This window comes from Haliaeetus leucocephalus, unplaced genomic scaffold (genome assembly GCF_000737465.1).
Source record: "Haliaeetus leucocephalus isolate CR32 unplaced genomic scaffold, Haliaeetus_leucocephalus-4.0 Scaffold751, whole genome shotgun sequence".
In the NCBI taxonomy this organism is placed as follows: domain Eukaryota; kingdom Metazoa; phylum Chordata; class Aves; order Accipitriformes; family Accipitridae; genus Haliaeetus; species Haliaeetus leucocephalus.
In genome coordinates, this window is record NW_010973187.1 from 4475866 (window position 1) to 4495460 (window position 19595).

Genomic DNA, 19595 nt, shown 5'->3' on the forward strand with positions numbered 1-19595 from the left:
ACTAGATATCCCCAAACCTGCAATTCCCCACTCCGATTCTGCCAACACAGTCAAGGCTTCCATGCTCTTAAGTCTTCTTCATCTGACCAAATGGGAATATCTGACATCTAGAAAGCATAACTTCAAGGCCCCTTGCTAGCAATTTCTTGCCAGTCTGAGCACCACCGGCTTTCAGGATGCTCTGCTCTGGAGCAGCCTGCCTGATGAACTGTTCCTGAGGTTACAAGTTGATTCCAAAGAGCACAATGCCTTCCCCTTTCACAGAGAACTTAAAGTACATAGATGAAGTATTAATTGGCTAGCTGTGTACATTTTTCTTGATACCAAAATTACTGTTTTCCTTCTTCCTGAGTAGTTTACTAGCCTCTAGTGCAGTCTCTAAAAAGATTGAATAAAATCTCTGACCTGCTAATTGACCCTCCAGATGCCAATGAAAGGTTCAGAATTGCTTCTTCCCCTGCTTTTGCTCCACTGCTTAGAATATTCCATACTTACATTTGGTTTGTGATTACATTTTGTGCTTTAAATTTGTAAAATGACCTTGTAAGTAATGACTTACCTACAATTCTCAGGAGTCTCTTAATTTGAGCTGCAAATTGTACCTTGCCACTTTTTGTTGAGTGATTTAACAGTAAAAGACCTTTGCCCAGTGCCCTTGCTCTGCAAGTGCCATTTCTCTTTTTGCCAGATTATTTTGTCTTTTTCAAGCTGAACCTCAATTTCTGAATTGTTAATTTCAAAACATTTAATCAGTTTTCACTTTTGCCACACTTTAAGGAAATTTCAACTCTGCCTTCCATATCCTGTTATCCAATTATAAAACCATATTCATATGTTCCTGTCATCCAGTTACAGAAATACAAACTGAGCTTGATAATATATTGTGGACTATGTTGTTCTTTTCCAGAATGTAACCCCTGATTTCATAATATTCTACTACATAGGTAGCATGAACAGCCTCCCAGAGTAACAAAATGTCCACAAATATGGACATTTCTGGGGGATGGACTTTTCCGACTTGTTTTAGATTCATCAGTCTCACTGAGCACATGCTGCACAATCAGCTCTTGCATGTGAGGTAGCAGCTATACGTGAAAATCTGATACACTTACAACATGCAAGACATTTTGCTCATGCCTGGTCTTCTCCACAGAATAAATTCCACCGTTGTAAGCTTGTTGACCCCACTGATCCTGCTCTGCATGATGAAAGTATTCATGTTGCTGAACAAGGTTTTGCTTATAGAACTGTAAGAACAATAAAAAACATCTCAGGCAGGAAAGGCTCAATGTAGGGACAGGAGGATCTTGCAATATCTACTGAGGATTAGCACATACCACCCAAAGAGAACATAAGCTGCAAATCACTGCAGGCTGGAAGGGAATGTCACTTTGATTGTGCTGCTTTCTACTCTTTCCAGCTTGCTGTTTGCCATAGTGAAGACATGATTCTAGGCTAGGTGGATCTTTCATCCTAGCTGGTATGCCCTCAGGTTCACTCTTTGCTCTCAAGATCAGTTATGCACACAATCCTCTACCTCTCTTAGAATGCTGTGTAGTTGCTTTCCAGCTCCTTATAACAAAACAACAGACTGGAATCAAGCTTTCCTTGCTTCTGTGCTTGTATGCTCCTATCTACAACCAGACAATATATCTTCCTCCAGCAGCTTCAACTGAAAGAAAACAGCCATGATAGCTGAGCTGAGTATCACTGTTCAGAGCATCCCTATCCAACTGGACTCAACAAGCGACACTGGCAAATGATGAATCCAAACAAGAAAAATAGCCAAGATATTCAACACAACAAAAATGTAAGGACTTTTGGACAAATATTGCAGTAGATTTATCAGCTCTGTTGACATGTGAGGACATTGGTGCAGTTAGTTTTCAGCCAGCTACACAATTAAAGAGCTTAGTCTTTTTCTTGTAAATGACTTACTTCATTTTTGCACACAAACTCATTTCAGTTAGGTACTAGGACCTTGTTTAAAACTGCCTGGTGCTTGTGGCTGAGGTCTTGTGCTGTTTGCACATGCTTCACTGCACTTCAGGCATGAAATAAAGCCCTTCCTTATATACTTCTGATGATTCCTGTGTTGCTTCCAAAAGCTAACCATTAAATTCTGATTAAATATCACCGGCCAAGAATATAAGAGATGATTTAAGTAGTTAAAATGCGTGGCAACTGCAAGATACCACTTCAACTTGTCGTATCTGTGACACAGTAAATACAATATTCAACAAAGAACGAGAAAAACTCACTTGGACTTCAAGAGCAATTTCCTGCGATAATAGGAGACCAAATGACAGAAGTTTATTTGCTGAGATCTACTGGCAATCCGTTAGGTAACACATGTATCCACTCAGTGATGTTCACAAGGAAAAGCTACCATTTATAATCACAGTACTCATATGCTACCTGCAGTTCTGTAATTTACCACACAGCTATTCCAACAGATCTAAATCACAGTTACATTCAAGTATGATCAACCCTCCCCCATCTTCAAATCAGGCTCCTGCTCCATCTAGTCCACTGAGACTGTTCTTCAGTGACTCCTTCCTAGGTAAGTTTCAGACCAGTACCGAATCCTTATCCTTCTTGACATGCCGGCCACATAAAAATGCATTAGCTCTCCTCAAACTTTCCTTAAACTCTCTTTTCCAAAGACTTACATGCCTCAACTAAGCAACACAATTTATATAAACTCAGAGAAACTGGTTCTGGCTTCTTGGTGTTTGCTACTTCTGCTTTAGAACTGAAGAGGACCCTGATGGCTCATCCATTTTTCCTACCCATCATAGTCCTATAAAGGAAACGACTCTCTACAAGTCTTGCTTTCCTCATGTCCCTGCATCATCACGGCTACAACACTACTACTCTAAGCACCTTGACAGCAGACTGTGCTGGAATGCTGACACCACATGAAAAGGGTCCTGATGTAGTTGCACATCGGTATCAATAGTCTCTTGTCTTTGATGATCTTTTTTTCTGAATTTATATAGCCCCCAGCACAACTGCTTCCTGATTTATGCCTGGAACTGAGCAACAAAGACAATAAATAACAGAAACAACTGACTTGCATGTACCTTTATTTTGAGCATAATGGCAATCTCCATAGAATACTTTGCTTTCAAAACTACTCTTCCAAAGAGATCTTACACATAAATACTATGCTCCCCGCTTCTGGGTAGATCAGGTACAAGCCTTGTTCAAACTTGATTAAAATCATCCTTGTGTGAATAAAACCTGCAGACCATATAAAGTATAACACCATCACTTTGGAAGATTTTACAAAATAATTCCCCAAACATTGGTTCAGGTTTTTTTAAACAGCAAAGTCTTAGAAGTATTAGTGGGGAAGTGAAGCATTAATAGGTTACTATACAAATATCACCTTGCTCCCTCAGTAATGCAGAGTTTGAATCAAAGACAAAGAAGTGGAAGTGTTAACAATGGTTAGAGGGTCTGCATTACACTCACAGACATTATAGTTTAGGTAAGCAACTTTTCAGACCTTTGTGTTTGAACTGATGAGAGGACTTTTTCCTCATTCACATTAAAGATGTTACTACACAGAACTGACATATTCCTTCCTATCCCTTATGATTTTAAATTAAATTACAAGTTTTGACTGATAGGAGCAACATGCCAGCAAATGGAAAATTATTACCAAGCGATAAATCCTTGTATTATCTACTTCATCGATTTCAAGACTATGTTGAGGTCATTTTACAGTTCTACAGTGTAAACTGTCTATCAGAATTTTAACTACATTTCATAAGAGCTGGCAAAAGCATTCTCAAACATGTTTATCTCTTTGAATACTCATAATCTTCTGACCTTAATAGCAGAAAACCATTGCTATATTTATTATTGCAATTCTCATTTATCAGAATGACCAGTACCTCAGTCACTGACATTAGAAACATAAAATGAGAATCATATTTTAAAAAATGCTGGTTCTATGATACAGTGACAGTATGAAGAATACTGATGTCTAGCTTGCAGATAAATCAGATTGTCAATGAGTTAACTCAACAAAATAAAGTACAATAGCTAATATACTTACTATGTTTATCCTAAGGCTATTAAATACAATAAAACCAGCTTCAGTTACTAGGTTAGCTGCATTTTTCACGACTGATCACAATGATATACTTTTGCTAAATTCATAAAGAAAATATGTATTTCTGCCTATTAGCTATCTTGTAAAAATGCTGTGTAAGAGTACTAAATATTGGTGCCTTCATCTCAGTGGTGTGTATTTGTACAACGAGCTTAGGAACATTAACCATGTGAGGGTGACTAATTCGAAGATGAACAACAGAGCCGTTGTGTGCCCAGCACAGCTGGCACTGCCTGTATTATTTTAATCAAACTCTGAGGACAATCAGTTTGGGAAGGATCCTGAGAAAGTTCTTGTGCACAGGTACCATTTCCCTAGAATACAAGCCTCAGGGTTAACCTAAGATCAACATAAAAGTTACCATTTTCATATAGTAGCTGAGGTGAAAAATATTGCTTAAGGATAACAAGTTCACATTATGTCTTCTACAGCCGACCAAGTCTCAAGAAGTGCAGTAACAGACACATGAAGGAAAGGAGACAAAAAGACCAAGAACACAAGGCAACAGGACAATGGTGGTTTTCCAGAAATAGGTGAATGTCCCAGAGGAAGGTAGAGTGGGACGGTCACACCTTTGATTCTTTAAAGACTGGGAAAAGGCAGTAGGGTAACTACTGCACATGCCCTAACCTTGACCTCCTTCCAGAACGAGGCAAGTCCCCAGCAAAAAAGGGAACATGTTTAGAGAGTTTTGAGTAGTCAGAATAATAATAGGAATGGCTAGCTTATCTTTTAATTTTTAAGATGACAAATTTTGGGACAATGCTGTTTTGTACTCTTAAATTTACCTCTGAGCTTCTCTGCAGCCTTGATGGTAAGTAACAGATCACAGCTGCTGAAGAGATTAAGATTGAAGAAGAGAACTGGTCACACTGCAAACATTTATACAAGCTTACACAGGTTGAGTGTAAAAATGAAGTTTAATTTAAGGATGGCACACAGATGAGCATTCATCTTGCCTTTCCTCAATAAGACACCCACCCACTTCCACCTGTGAGGAGGCAAAGAGAATTTCAGTGTTCAGGGTGTCCTGCTGGGTTTGCGTTATTTCCATGATGTCCTTGTGAATGAGGATTACATTCAATTTTTTTCACTGATTTACAGATTATTTTTTGGCTGTTAGTCAACTATGATATTATACATGTCTACACCAAATGAAAATATTTTACTTGATATTTGCAGCCTATCTTACAGGTTTGTTTTCTGCAAGCATGTACAGGTAACCTGTACCTCTCTTTGCACGGCACAGCTCTCTCAGAATGTAGTATTCAAGCCCTAGGTGCTTTTCTGAACCAGGACAGTGACCGTGTTCTTTATTTGCTAGTTTGTTCTATCTTCATTATTATTCTAGCAGCAGGAATTAATCTGTGCAGAGGAATATGGATCTGTGGGAACAACAAACAGACCGTTTGTGGTAGCTCTAAGGCTTCCAGAATGAACACCCCCACTTACTCTAAGCCAATGGATGTGCAAACATAAAAAGCATTTTTACCCTGCACAGTATCAGTGAAACTTCTGTCAGCAAAATACATTTTACTTATGTTTTTATAACTTATAAATACATTTTGGCAAAGACAAATACAAGTTATATTTAGGAAACACCCCCATACTCTAAGATGGCCAAGCGACAAACAGGTTTAGGCTCTAAGTGTACCTCACCTCAGAGAAGCACTGCATCACCATTAGATGAAGACTATGCGCTGCATTTGTGTAGGCACACATATTTAAATGTGGCTATGGTGGCTAGAGAGAGAGGGCATTACCTGTTGATCTTCTGAAGTCCTGCTGTCTTTTGCTTTTCCAAAACTTTCTGAGACCTCTTCAAGGCTTGCAAGGTACAATGCTAAGCAATATGGGATACCAGCAGTTACACTGAAGCAAGCTAAAATATGGATTAACAGCAAGACACCACTGCCATTAGATTACTTTATTTTACTTTGATTCGATATCTTATCTAACTATCCCTATAATAACGTTTGCTACCCTACATGCTGGCTATCTGTACAGCTCCTTTAATGCCATTATTCTTAGAGCAGCATAGAAAATATGCAAGACTGGCATTATGCAAAGTAAACTTTTCCTTCTAAATCCTCAGGTTTGAGAATCTCTTTGACCCAACTCCATAACTGCCATGGGGAATGCCTTCAGGGCCAAAAGAGAGAGAGAGGCAAGCCTCCCAAAATACAGCCCAGCCTTTAGCTTCCCTTTGGTTTGCAGTCCCCTCCACCTCTTCCTTCCAAGACCATGCATGTTATGCTGAAGTTCTTCTAACTTGGACGGAATGGTGAAGACACCATCTACTTTCTGATGACAAAAACATTTTTTTAAATTTCATTCAGCTTATTGACCATGTGCACAGAAAGCAGGCATACCTGTATCTTGAACAGCCACTTTTCCAAGTCCAAATATAATGTATGGCTGTATGTCATCCCGTCCAGAAATAATTTAGACAAAGGAATAAATTAACGTATTTTCTCTATGTGTAGCTACAAGAGCTTGGCAGAAAGGCACACCGAAACTAAGCTCCTCTGGAAACATCACTAAAGACAAAATGTTTAAGATGTTTTTCTTCCCTTGATCCGTGCCGAAAGCAAACAATATTTCTTGCACTTACTGCTCCCTTGGCTGAAGTCACCTGGAATTTTGAGGCTTCCTGCTATGGAGTCAGTGGCTGATATCACCTTCCATAACAGACACTAATATTCATGATGCTGAAGGAATATTCTTCCTCCAGCTCTAGCAAGGTCAGGGTTTGGTGATGTTTTAAAGCATGAAAATTGATATCCCAAATATAGCTTGAGATACACAAGTGTGAAAGTAGTTATTAATCATATAAATGCCTAATTTTTTTACATCCTTTTACATAGCAGGTATTGTAGCCCAATTCCGTGATCTGTAGGCAACTGCATCCATTTGTTAGTTTCAACTCTCCTGGTTTTTGTGTCTCTTCACCAAGGTATAGTATAAGATTAAAATAGGAGCAACGAAAGCTTTCTCATACACTGCTCATTATTTCACATGCCCCTCTATGTGTTCACTTTTATTTGTAAACTAAGAGAGCTCTCTTATTTCAAAATATTCCCAAATGAAAATATTTCAATTCTTTTATTGCTCTTTTCTAGACCCTTTGAACTTGTCATACCTGCTTTTGCTCACCTCATGTCAGAAACAGAAATTATGACAGATTAAAATATTCTCATAATTCATGAAACAACATGCCTTTACTAGAACTACCTGCTTTAATTTTTCATGTTTTTGCCCAGAAGTGCACACTGAGCAAGCCACAGCGACTCTAAATTTCCTTCCTGACTAGCTGTGGTTAATTGGAAAACGAAAACTGTGTCAAATAATTTTTCATTACTTCTTAAGGTGGACTAGCCATATTTCTTCTACACAGTTTTTATACTGTTTCAGGTTATAAAATAGTCTATCTTTACTACATAACAAATAACTAGTTTTGCACATGGTGCATCTGTGCTCTCCAAACATCCTTTCTAAGTAATTAACTTAAGTCCTATGCAAATCCTTTCGACATCCTGCTATTAATGTTATCTTATTCTGAAAGGAGAGCATTTGGAAGCTCTTTCCCTCTTTGCACCTTTTAACCAGATTACTTGCCATTTGAAAATGCTGTATAGGCATATCTCAAAAATTGCAAAATATAGTTGATTCTGCAGTAGAAAACAACTAAAAATATAGGTATTTGCATGTAGGGATTCTCATATCTGGTAGTATCTAAAGTTCCAGTTATTAGCATCTATTTACACTCTTTTGAAGACCTTCTGTCCCCTTTCCAGGTGTCTATAAAGCTTCAAATCCTCAGAATCTTTCACCCAAGACATTGTGTTGGCATACGAAAAGCCATGAACCATATTCCTAGCCAATACTGCTAGGAAACTAGAAGCATACCACTCATTTCTTGATATTTACCTCTATTGCAAACACATGTAAAACAGGTTTTGAACATAAGAATTTCTTCAGCCATTTAACTAGTCTTCAGTCAATAGGGAATTTTCTAGTCTGCCAGGTAAATGAACATAACAGCACTCACATGTGAATAAAAAACCAAAATATAGAAAATGACACATTCCTAACACCCTAGAAGTAATGTTACTTGAAACTATGATTGCGCATGAAAGTGCATCTTCTACCCACTACAGAAACAAAGGTCAAAAAAATCACATTTACTTTAATTGTTAATTGGTCTGTAATTATCTGAAGATTATTTTTTTTCCACTCAGGAAAACAAAAGGCAAGGAACACATCTTCTTGAAGAGTTTACAGCTGTTATACATGACAAATCTATGAGTAGATGAAAAACAGACAGCATTTTTACAAATTACTTCTAAAATATTCATAACTTTATGTCTACTGTAAATTGCAGCAGGTGAGATATAACGGAGGAGATCTCAAGTGTGGAATTTGCTGCTTAACCACCTTACTTAGTCCAAGAAATTCCAAAGGAGTAGTCAGATCATTTAAGCAAAGAGTGTCATTTTCTCTATTGAGAGAAGTTAGGATTTAAACTTTAGTTATCTAGTTAGTTCCTTGTACTAGGCTTTATGAATAGTTGTATCTTACTCACACTAGGTTGTAAAACTCAGTTAACTGGAAACAACCTTCAAGAAGATTGGATGAATGATCATGAAATCTCACCTGTATTTTGTGCAGGTAGAGTTTTGATGTGAAGGATCTGGTGGATTAAGTGTGATTCTTGGCGAGACCTGAGCTGATAGCAAAAATCCCGAAGCTAGGATAATGAGTGCTACAGCAGTACCTAAAAATACAGATAAAGAACAATGTGATACTTTTCTTCAGAGTACATGAAATAATTCTCTATTGAACTGAACTGTGCTTGGGAAGGCAAGGCACACAGCATTCGCTAAGGAGTTGTGATGAGAGCCTAAGAAAAATATCCTTTGCTACATCCACATCTTGATTTAGGTTAGATGTTAAAATCAAGTGCATCAGGTTTAATGTCCAGATATTAAATTAATAGGTTGAGACTTTTTTTTAATGTGTGGAATTGAAGACTGCATGAATGAACGGATATATTCTTTTTGGTTTTGAAAATAATTCTGTAAAGGTAAAATTTAATAGTGACTTTGAGATCACCATACTTCTTCCCACTCCCACACCCTGATTTGCAGGCTTTCCTGTAAAGTAGGTAATACCATCAGCTTTTTCATTGACTCTACTTCTCTTTGTGAAATGAGAGAAATTTGCTTTTCATAAAAACACCACCAGAAAGCCCAACAGCAATTTCTGATCTCGTTTCAAAGAGCACACATAATATCTGCTAGGGAAAAGTTCCCTTCCACCTATTTGCTCCTGTCCCCCCCAACAAATTTCTTGTGCACAAGCTGGGCAAAACGATGAGAGGGAAGATGGCAAAAAAAGTTCGTACTTTGTGCAACAGGCCATTACTAGAAGATAATTCATTATCTTCCTACCCTATTTGTCACACACACACAATATGCTGTATCATTTTAATGAAAATCGATATACTTCACTATTCACGACACTACTGCAACTATCCCAAACTCAGACTTACAAAACCTTTACATCCTGCTACTCGACAAGGCATCGAGTTCTATGTTGTATAAAACACCCCGTATACCTATTTGCATACTCACTATTTATGTGGCATGTTTTATTTGAGAGGTCACATATAACATGTATAGCCCGATCTAAAAATACAAAACTAGTAATAACGTTATTTGCGAGTTAGTTACTAATGGTCTAATAACGTTATCCTTAACATACAAAACCAGACTCACAAACCACTGAAGCACATTCCAGTTGGAAGGCAGCATACATCTACAAGTGTGCAGTGATATAGCTTAAAGGTTGAGGGCAAATGAAGGACACTGTATTCAATTCCAAATACTCCGCATCACCCCTTTGCTCTGTATGTTAGAAGCACATAAGTAATTTTCTCAGAAATGCATCTGTGCAAACATATAGAAATGTCACTACATTAAAAACCTTAACATGTCACTCTGGTAATCTCTAAGAAATTACACATTATCTGGGGGGGGGGTTGGGGGCTGTATTTTTTTTGGTGGGCAGAGGGCAGAAGGGATGTTTTGGCAGTTTTGGGGGTGGGTTTGATGGTATTTTTGAAGAGAAAAGCAAGAGTTTCCTAGCAGGCAAACCCACCAAGTACATGAAAAACTTTTTCTGAGATATAAATAATATCTTAAATACCAAGATCTGTGTAATAAAATTATTCATGAATGTGTCTGTGCAGCAGCCACGGCTAATAGGCATGACTATGCATGAACTGCAGATGATTGGACCACACGTTTACCTGAACCAAGGCAACTAAAACCTTAAACTCAATCACAAACTGTATGTGGAGAAAGCACCTAGCCACCATAAAATGTGATTTCAGCTTATTTCGTACTTGGCTTTGTTCTGCTATGGCTAGTAGGTACCCTAATAATCCCAGTTTTCTGGGCAGGCTGGATATTGTACTAGATTTACTGTACTTTCAAAATGCCATAAACCAGACAGCAAATATCTTTAGACAGGGCCTATAATCTTATTTATATTCATTCTAAATATGCTTTGTCTGTCTTTTAAGTTAACCAAATACACTAACACTCACTTCCAGTACTTCTGCAAATGTCTTATTTCTTTGGAAAAGTACTGAATATGTAAACTTGGCAAATGAAGTTCATTATAGATTTTCATTCTGTGGGAAGTTTGTCTGTGATGAACAAAAACATACAATTACTATACATCATTAGCCAAGATGAAGATACATCCTGAAGATATTTTAGATCCTCTTTGTTACAAAAAGAGATACAAATTGTCCAATGCCCAAGTACCACCAGGCTTTCAAACTGACAGTTTCTGAAGGGGAAAACACAAATAAAATGGATACTGCCCTTGTCAAAATTCCTGCATATTTCCCAATTAACAGCTTTGAACAAAGAAATTAACTGAAGAAAAAGAGCAAAAGAAAGATAAAGAAATGATGCCAAGACATAAAATGAATGGGAAACTAGGAGGAATCAGTAACTGTAGTAAAGAGAACTAAAAAGGTGTGGGGTTTTGGAGGTTTTTTTGGCAGAAGCTGTTTCCTGTAATTTTCCTAATGCTTCTGCATGTATCTGAAAGGCTCAATTTTTAAAAAGTTGCTAATATTTTGAAAATTATAAAGATACATTAAATTAAATGTAAAATAGCTCTTTCCCAAATGTTTTCAGAAAGCAGGAAAAGCTGCATGAGTTTACAAAATTAAATTATAGTATGTTGGCTTTTAATCAAAATATTAATGATACTTGCTCTCTACTGATTATTCTTATAGGTTATCATCTAACAAACATCAAATCAATTAATCTTTACCAAAAAAACCCCCCCCACATCCTTGCAGCAGTAGGCAAAGGTAGTAGTTTTGTCTTCATTTTATGTAATGAGAGACTGGGGCATACCTGGCTTCTCCAAAGACCAGAGAAGCAGCCAGTAATAACTCAGTGTGAAAGTCAATGTCCTTAGAAACACAATCCAAAGTAGAGCAGTAAAATGTAAGTTTACCCCATGAGAAAACTCATCATGGAAAACAAATCCATCAGCAGATTCAGTAATTATAATTTTATTAAACAGCCCTCTCACTAAGGAAAACATGTCACATCCACCACTACCTAAATCAGTGTGTCAAACATTGCAAAAAAAAATTCTAAATAGTACAGAGATGACATATGATTTCATTACTATCATTATTTGCATCTTCCTTAAGGAGGTACCGTATGATAAACAACACAGCAAGCAATGCAGCATGGGCCAACTGACGCTGCAGACTGACAGCCAGCAACCAACCACAGGAGAAAGACCATTTTTACCAAACAACTACCTTGTGTCCGAACATCATATACAAATAACCCTTAACTGTGTTATGCTCCTTTGTTAATTCTGTGTCTCATTTCTATATCCTCGTCTGTTCTATGAGTAATATGCTTTATAAGAGACATTTATAGCTACATTTCAAATGTATGACCTTTGAATATGTTAACCGGAGCCAAAAAGCAAAGAGTTCTGTGATTGTATGAAAAGTCCACATGGGAATCACACCTACACAGCTGGGTCCAGATAAGCAATAAACAACTGAGGGACTGGCCAAACATATGAGGTTATTGGGGCCAAATAAATAAATACTCCATTCCAATAGAGTATAAAGGAAAGGCAGCACCCAAGAAACAGAAGTACCAGTGCAGTGCCAGGAGAGATCCACTTTGCAGAAAGAGAAGAAAACAGACAACGGGGAAAAAAGGGTATTGAGCATAGGGAGTGGTACAGAACTGGGCCTTTCCCCTCTGAAAGACTTGGCACTGGCTGGAGACATAGAAGAACTTAGAGGGGAGATGTATTTTAACTGATCTGGAGGTAGACTCTGATAAAAGTAACGATTTGACATTTTTCTTCAACGTGACGAACGTGCTTTTCCGATCTCCTTTGTCATGACCACATTTCTGAACTTGGATCATGAAAAACACTTCAGGTTTCATGACTCCAAATCAAAATGGTAACACACCAAATACACATTTATTATAACTAGGAATACCAAATTGCCTCCAAACTGCATGTTTTAATTTGCAGATTTAGGTGACTGTGTATCAAACCAGACATGGCACTGTGCCGTCACTATTCTGCCTATATAAATGCATTCAAATACTGCGAGTGTAGATTAACTTCCATCCCTTGGGAACTGCAGATGGCCAGCGACTTGGCAGGTGGTCCCCCACTCTGCTGTGTTACATTAACTAGAAGTTTGGATCCCTGACAGCGATGACAGAACAAAATATAGAGACGTTAAACCCTCCCAGCTAAACACTTGTGAACACTTTTTCAAGAGGAGGAGGAACTGTTTCTCTTTTCCAAACCTTGCTCTTGGAACAGTCTGAAGCTTTCAGAAGTTCAGCCAGAGGCAGGTATTGGTCACAGATCACTTCACCAGAATGAGCACGTAATGTGGGAGCAAGCAGGGACTTACTGGGTAAATGGCAAGACACAGCTGAGCATAGGCAAGACTGCTCATTCTGCCTTTTCCTGCTTCCAAAAGGTGGCTGCGTGATGAGTTACAGTATTTGAAAATTTGGACAAAAGGTACAAATCCAGAATTCTGTCTTTTAGTATGTTATACAGGAGATGAATTAAAATCACATTAGTGTAGGTAAGGTATTTACTGTATTGTATGTGAGATAACTATGCAAAGAACTGCGTTACTTTTTAAAAAGCGCCACAATGGCTATATGATACACTTTCTCCAGTGGTTCTTGGTAAGATATTCTGAATTCCAATTAATGAGCAAGAAATTACATATCACATATACACACATGAGATTTAAAAACTAACCAGCTGTGGAGTTGCAAGCATTTGATTCCTTATACTGAAAAAAAGCATAAAAAAAACCTAAATAAAAACATTGCCAAACATGACCTGAAGGAGAAACTTCACCTGAAAAAATAACATGCTAAACTTCTCTTTTTTAAATTAGCCTTTAGCTGTGGTACTATACTACTAGTCTTGAAAAGCTGTATGATTTCACGGAGAAGATGGGGTGAACAGTGCTATTTTAAAGAGGACTACTTTGAAAATATTAGCACTTGAAATTTTATTTTCATTTTATTAATAATTATGAGGAAAATACAATACGCTAATTAAACACTCACCTGTTAAGCTGCCAAGTGTAAGTTTCCGGCGACCCATTCTTTCAACGAGCCAGACTCCCACAAGAGTAAAAATGAAGTTTATAAATGCTGTCAGTGCAGCCAGCCAGATTGCAAGCCTGTCATCTTCAACTCCTGACATCTGCAAAATGGTAGCACTGTAGTACCTGCAAGCAGAGGGAGAGACAAATATGAACACTGCTGATTTCAATTTGGCCCATGTTATAGTTTCTGATTTTAAATCAAAATAGATCATACCAAATATCAAGTGTGACCTCCTGCATAATGCAGCTGCAGACTGACACCCAATTACCCTGGCAAATCAGGCATAAACAAGGCATAACTTGCGCTTGACTAAAGTTTTGACTGGAGGACATCAAGAGACAAATTGCCATTCTCTTGGCTGGTTATATTTTCAATGGTCAATCATATTGTGCTAGAAATGGGGTTTGCATTTCTAATTTAAATGAATCCTGCTTTCAAATCCAGCTGTTGGTTTATGCTCTATCTTTTCTCTGCCAAAACATGCAGGATTTTAGTGCTCGGTGTACTGCCTAGGGAAAGATAGCTCAAAAATCAAATACGTTTTCACTCCCATTAAAGGTCATACAGAACTAATCTATGGCATCCAACATATTGCAAGTGACACTCACAACCTCCTGGTTTTAGGTTTTGCAGTTTTATTTCACTGCCACGAAGTACCCAAAACCTTCTCTATTGCATTACTTTTGTCTTAACTAGAATATGGTTGCTGTGAACTGCTTTAGCACCATGTCGCAGGGATGTGAATCTGCACCCAACAGGAACATTTGACAAAATTTTCTACTTCTCTCTAAAAGGAATCAACTGTTCCACACGAACAGTAACTCATAAATAAATCAACTAAGCAAAATGAAAAGGTAAGAAAAAGGAAGCCGTCTACCATTTTTCACAGAGATCAAATGAACACAGATATTGTGCCTATGTTCTCAGGGAGAGCTAAATAGACCTTCAAGAAAACACGAGTAGTCTTGTTCATGCTGCAGAAGCACTTCTCATCTTGTTCTATTAATTTGTGCTGACTGAAATACTGAATATGCAAGCCCTCAAATACCTAGCAGCCTACAGGCTACCACATAGTAATAACCAAAAAAAATGTCAAAGCTCACTTTTTTTGTGGTCAAATGTCCCCTTGTTGTCTTAATGCCCAGATGTGTTATCCTCAGAAATTTCAGTGGTCCACATTTTCCATTCTAAGTATAAGATACTTTCTATTTCAAATCAATAATCCATGATGGACAATATGCTCAACTGACTACTTGTTGCAAAAGTGCTTGAGCCATTTAAGACACTACCAGCCATAAATGACTGCACCTATGGCTCGATGTTACGGCCACGCCCATTGAATAAAACAAGGTATTTGGTATTTAGATTGTCCCAGCTCCCTTCCTCAGCTCCTCTTCCCCACCAGTACAGCCACTTGAGGCCATGCCTACACAACCAACTCTGGAGGTCCTCTCCTGCTGCACCACGAGTGAAACTGTTGGTACTGAGGAGCTGGTATCTACATACACATGGGTTTTGAGCCTGGCTCCGTGGTCTGCCAGCCCATTAGCAACTGCAAGGCCTCATCCAGGCTCATTTTGTCTGAAAGAGCTGCACACTGTGAGATCCTGGCAAGGGTGCGAATCTTGGGGAGACCAAGACTCATGAAGGACAGACATCATCTGAATTAAAACACTAATGGTAATGCAGCCACACTTCTTGAGGCTCTCTAAATTAAATTGCTAACTGCCTGTCAAAACGTATATCGTACAGCACTGTTCTAGTCACCAAAATCATCCAGTCTCTGATCTCCCAACACACTTCTCTTTTTCTTCTTAAGGGTAGGAAAATAACAATAAATGTCAAGTCTTGGCCCACTGACACCTATTCTGAAACTCCTGTTTACTTCCACCAGACAAGGCTTCAGGAGCCACAAATGCCACATGTCTAAATCTTCTCAAAATCCAATGCTACTGGGAAGTCAGAAATTGCCAGTTGTCAGCAGCAATGTATAGCGTACTGATTCTATATGGTTAAAAAAGCAAAGAATAAAGAATCACATAAAAGCACATCTGCCTGATATATACAAACAGGCATCTTCTGACCCTGGCAGTCCTTCTGGTTGCTTATTACACTCACTGGTGATATATTCTCAACTAGAGGCTTACAGTTTATCCATAACTAAACAACATATTTCATTTCTATAGAAAACAAACCAGGGAAATGTAGATTCTACAAATCCAAATGCCAAGCTACCAAAGCCTGGGTGCTAGGCAATGATGTTCATGTTTATTATGGCATAGCAATCTAATTTCAAAAATTTAAAAGAACACTTGCATAGATTATAGCTACTAAATGTATTTGCTTATGTTTACCTATTTTAGTATGCCCATTTTTTATACCAACCTGTGCAGCCCTAACTGCCTATTAATGTAACAAGATGACAGGTCTTTTTAATTTCTTCCTGACAAGGAAAAAAACTATATGGCAGAAAAAGGTCAAGCTGTGATATTATACAACCACAGCGAATACTGCAGCTCCTGCAGGGAATGCAATTTCAGTGACAAAGTTGTGCAGTCCTAGCTTATTTTCTGAAATGTAAAGAAAATGACAAAAGCACATGTGTATCCTTGAAATTTTTAAGCAAGTACTGCATCTTAGAAAGCAAATAGAGACAATTACAAAGCCACACAAATTAACTGAGTCAGATACATACATAAAGATTTTAATATTGATAATTTTTGAGGATGTCAAAATTATAAAGTTTTTCTATCAAGAGTTGCTGTACATTAAAAAAACAAACCTTGAAACACTTCCACATTCAAGAACCCTCAGACTAATCCTTAACTATATACTGAAAATGAAGTATTGGAAGAAATTAAGCAGCCCCAAACACTTTCCCCCCTCTTCTTTAAAGAGTCAGTATTTTTTAAAGCAATGACATTCAATGTTTAAAGAAAAGGAGAATTTTCCTCCTTGAAGCAGATCTTACAGACAAATCCAGATGCATCAGGGTTCAGCCACAGAGATGCAGCCCACCATGCCAGGCTTTGTAGCTCTTGATCCAAAAACAATGCAACCCATCTGTTATATCAAGTCTACTCCAACAAAGTTTCTGTCTAAGGATGTCAGCTTTTTTGGACAGTGTCGTGGTTTAACCCCAGTCAGCAACTAAGCACCGCACAGCCGATCACTCACTCCCCCCCCACCCAGTGGGATGGGGGAGAAAATCAGGAAAAGAAGTAAAACTCCTGGGTTGAGATAAGAACAGTTTAATAGAACAGAAAAGAAGAAACTAATAATGATAACACTAATAAAATGACAACAGCAATAATAAAAGGATTGGAAGGTACAAATGATGCGCAGGGCAATTGCTCACCACCCGCTGACCAACACCCAGTTAGTCCCTGAGTGGCGATGCCCCCCACACCCACTCCCCCCAGTTTATATTATATACTAGATGTGGCATCCCATGGTATGGAATACCCTGTTGGCCAGTTTGGGTCAGCTGCCCTGGCTGTGTCCTGTGCCAACTTCTTGTGCCCCTCCAGCCTTCTTGCTGCCTGGGCATGAGAAGCTGAAAAATCCTTGACTTTAGACTAAACACTACTTAGCAACAACTGAAAACATCAGCGTTATCAACATTCTTCGCATACTGAACTCAAAACATAGCACTGTACCAGCTACTAGGAAGACAACTCTATCCCAGCTGAAACCAGGACAGACAGAATTTGTAATTCTTGTAAAATTACTTAATAAATCTAAGTAACTCAGAAGTACCTTTCAAGATCTTGAAAACATTTAAATTTTTGCTTTTAAGAAAACAAAAATACTCTGGCACAGCTTTGCAAGGGTTTGTTAACATTTTCTAGCACAATACTTTGGAAATCACTGTCCAACTATTTAAACTACTCAGTCCAAGAAAATCAGTCCCTAGAGATAATGAAACCCTCTATCTTTTTTTCTCAACTCAACTGAAATAACACAATGTGAAATGGCAAGTAGTGCAATAGCCAAGAAGCAAATGATTACCTATTGAAGAAAATCCAAAGTGGTGGCAATTTCAACAGATTTACATACTCTTTTTCTGCAACTGTGCATGAACAAAGATCCTCTCCTTCTGCTCTATCAGTTTATTATACGTTACAATTATTGGACTAGACAAAAGTATTTGTCACAAAACATGCTCCACATTCACAAAACAGTGTTTCATTTACACCTTCAACTTGTTTCTCTGCTCCTTTAGGAATTACTAAAGCTTATTACCATCAGGTTTGATGATTTCCAGCATGGGAACTGCATTAGATGTGTCCAGGCTGGGCCAGGTGTGCAGCATCACCCAGCCAAGGTACGGAGGGCGCTGCAGCTTCCCTGGCCTCGTGCAGCGGTGCTGTCACACCGAGGGAAGCCTGGTCACAACCTCCTCCTGCCTATAGCCCCAACTAGATTGACTCATGCTGCAAAGTGTAGTTATTTTAAAAACAGAAATATGTTACAGCCTATATACACATGGAATATAGAGTCTTGTCCCCCAGCTGACTCTTAAAGTGGTGAAAGGTTCAGGTGAGAAGCAGCAAGTCCACATTTTCAGGTACAGACACTTGCAGGCTGGATATGGTGCCATTTATCAAACCAGGCAGCTGCACTAGTATGAAACTATGCCAACGGCAATGGAGAAGCTGGACCATTTAGACAGACATCATCTTGTAAAAGAGTCTGAGGGACTAACACTAATTCAAATTTCACATTGTTTCAAACAGAAGTGCCCCACTCAACTTAAAAGTCCTCTAATTTGTTTCATGTTTCCCTCCTTTTGCAAAGTATCCCACATCCCTGTAAATACAGTTATAACGTTCTCCAAGATAGCTTGCTGTTCTGACACACGCTTTGAATATATACATTATGACAATGAGGAAAACGGGTTAAGCCACCCTTCGTGTTTCACCTTTGGGTAATAAAAGATCACAGCGGTTCTACATCTTGCTAACTTGAACAGCAACAGCCCAACAAATGGTGTTGCCATGGTGTGGAATACAGAACCTCCACAGCGATAAAACACTTGGCAGTGGCTGGCTTAGCTTGCCATGTCCCACTCGCTGCAGGAAGAGATGGATGGAGAAAGATCCCATGCTCCTACATACAGGTCCTGAATCATTCTACCCACTCAAAGGCCTGATGCGAATTTGCACATGATATACTTTTGCTGAGAACTGAAAATGAATTTGTATAATAGTACTATTGTTATTAGCTGTTTTTAATCCTGCAAACATACACACCTTCCTTTTTAGTCTTTTGTTTGCAGCTTGAACACAACAAACTTATCATGTCCAGCATTTCTGAAGGTTCAGAGGTGCTGAAGAAACAAGAAGCACAAGCCAGGAAACTCCCAGTGGTATTACCACTGCCAGAAAGAGGCCAGGCACACTGAGTAACTGCAGTTTACTGAAGATGGACTATATAAGCTTGAGAACACCTTCTAGAGCAAAGCAGGCTTGTAGACAAAGCAAGCTTGCATATGCCTGTCCCACCCATTTACACCTATGTTATGAAAGGGATTTAATCAAGAAAGTTTAAGCTGACACTTTCATCACTAAGGGCCTGTAGAATTACCATGGCTTCATCAATACGTTAAACTGTGGCAACTCATCTGTGTAGATGAACTCACAGAAACAGCAGGAGAAAGCAAGAGCAGCATATGGGAAAGTAGATGCTAAAGTACTGGAAACAAAAACAAGATGGAAGTGGATATATCTGGAGGGAGCCAAAGGCAG

The 19595-nt window shown here is 38.5% G+C and overlaps 1 protein-coding gene across 1 annotated transcript in view; it reads right to left on the minus strand.

Moving 5' to 3' along the window:
- The window catches only part of SLC2A13 (solute carrier family 2 (facilitated glucose transporter), member 13), a gene marked incomplete at its 5' end in the record, with an annotated part of 154912 nt that overhangs the window by 29976 nt on the left and 105341 nt on the right, over positions 1-19595 (minus strand). The window contains 2 exons of the mRNA XM_010581086.1: positions 8783-8903; positions 13804-13967. Of these exons, the coding sequence (XP_010579388.1) occupies positions 8783-8903; positions 13804-13967 (285 nt within the window). The remainder of the gene's footprint in view (positions 1-8782; positions 8904-13803; positions 13968-19595) is intronic.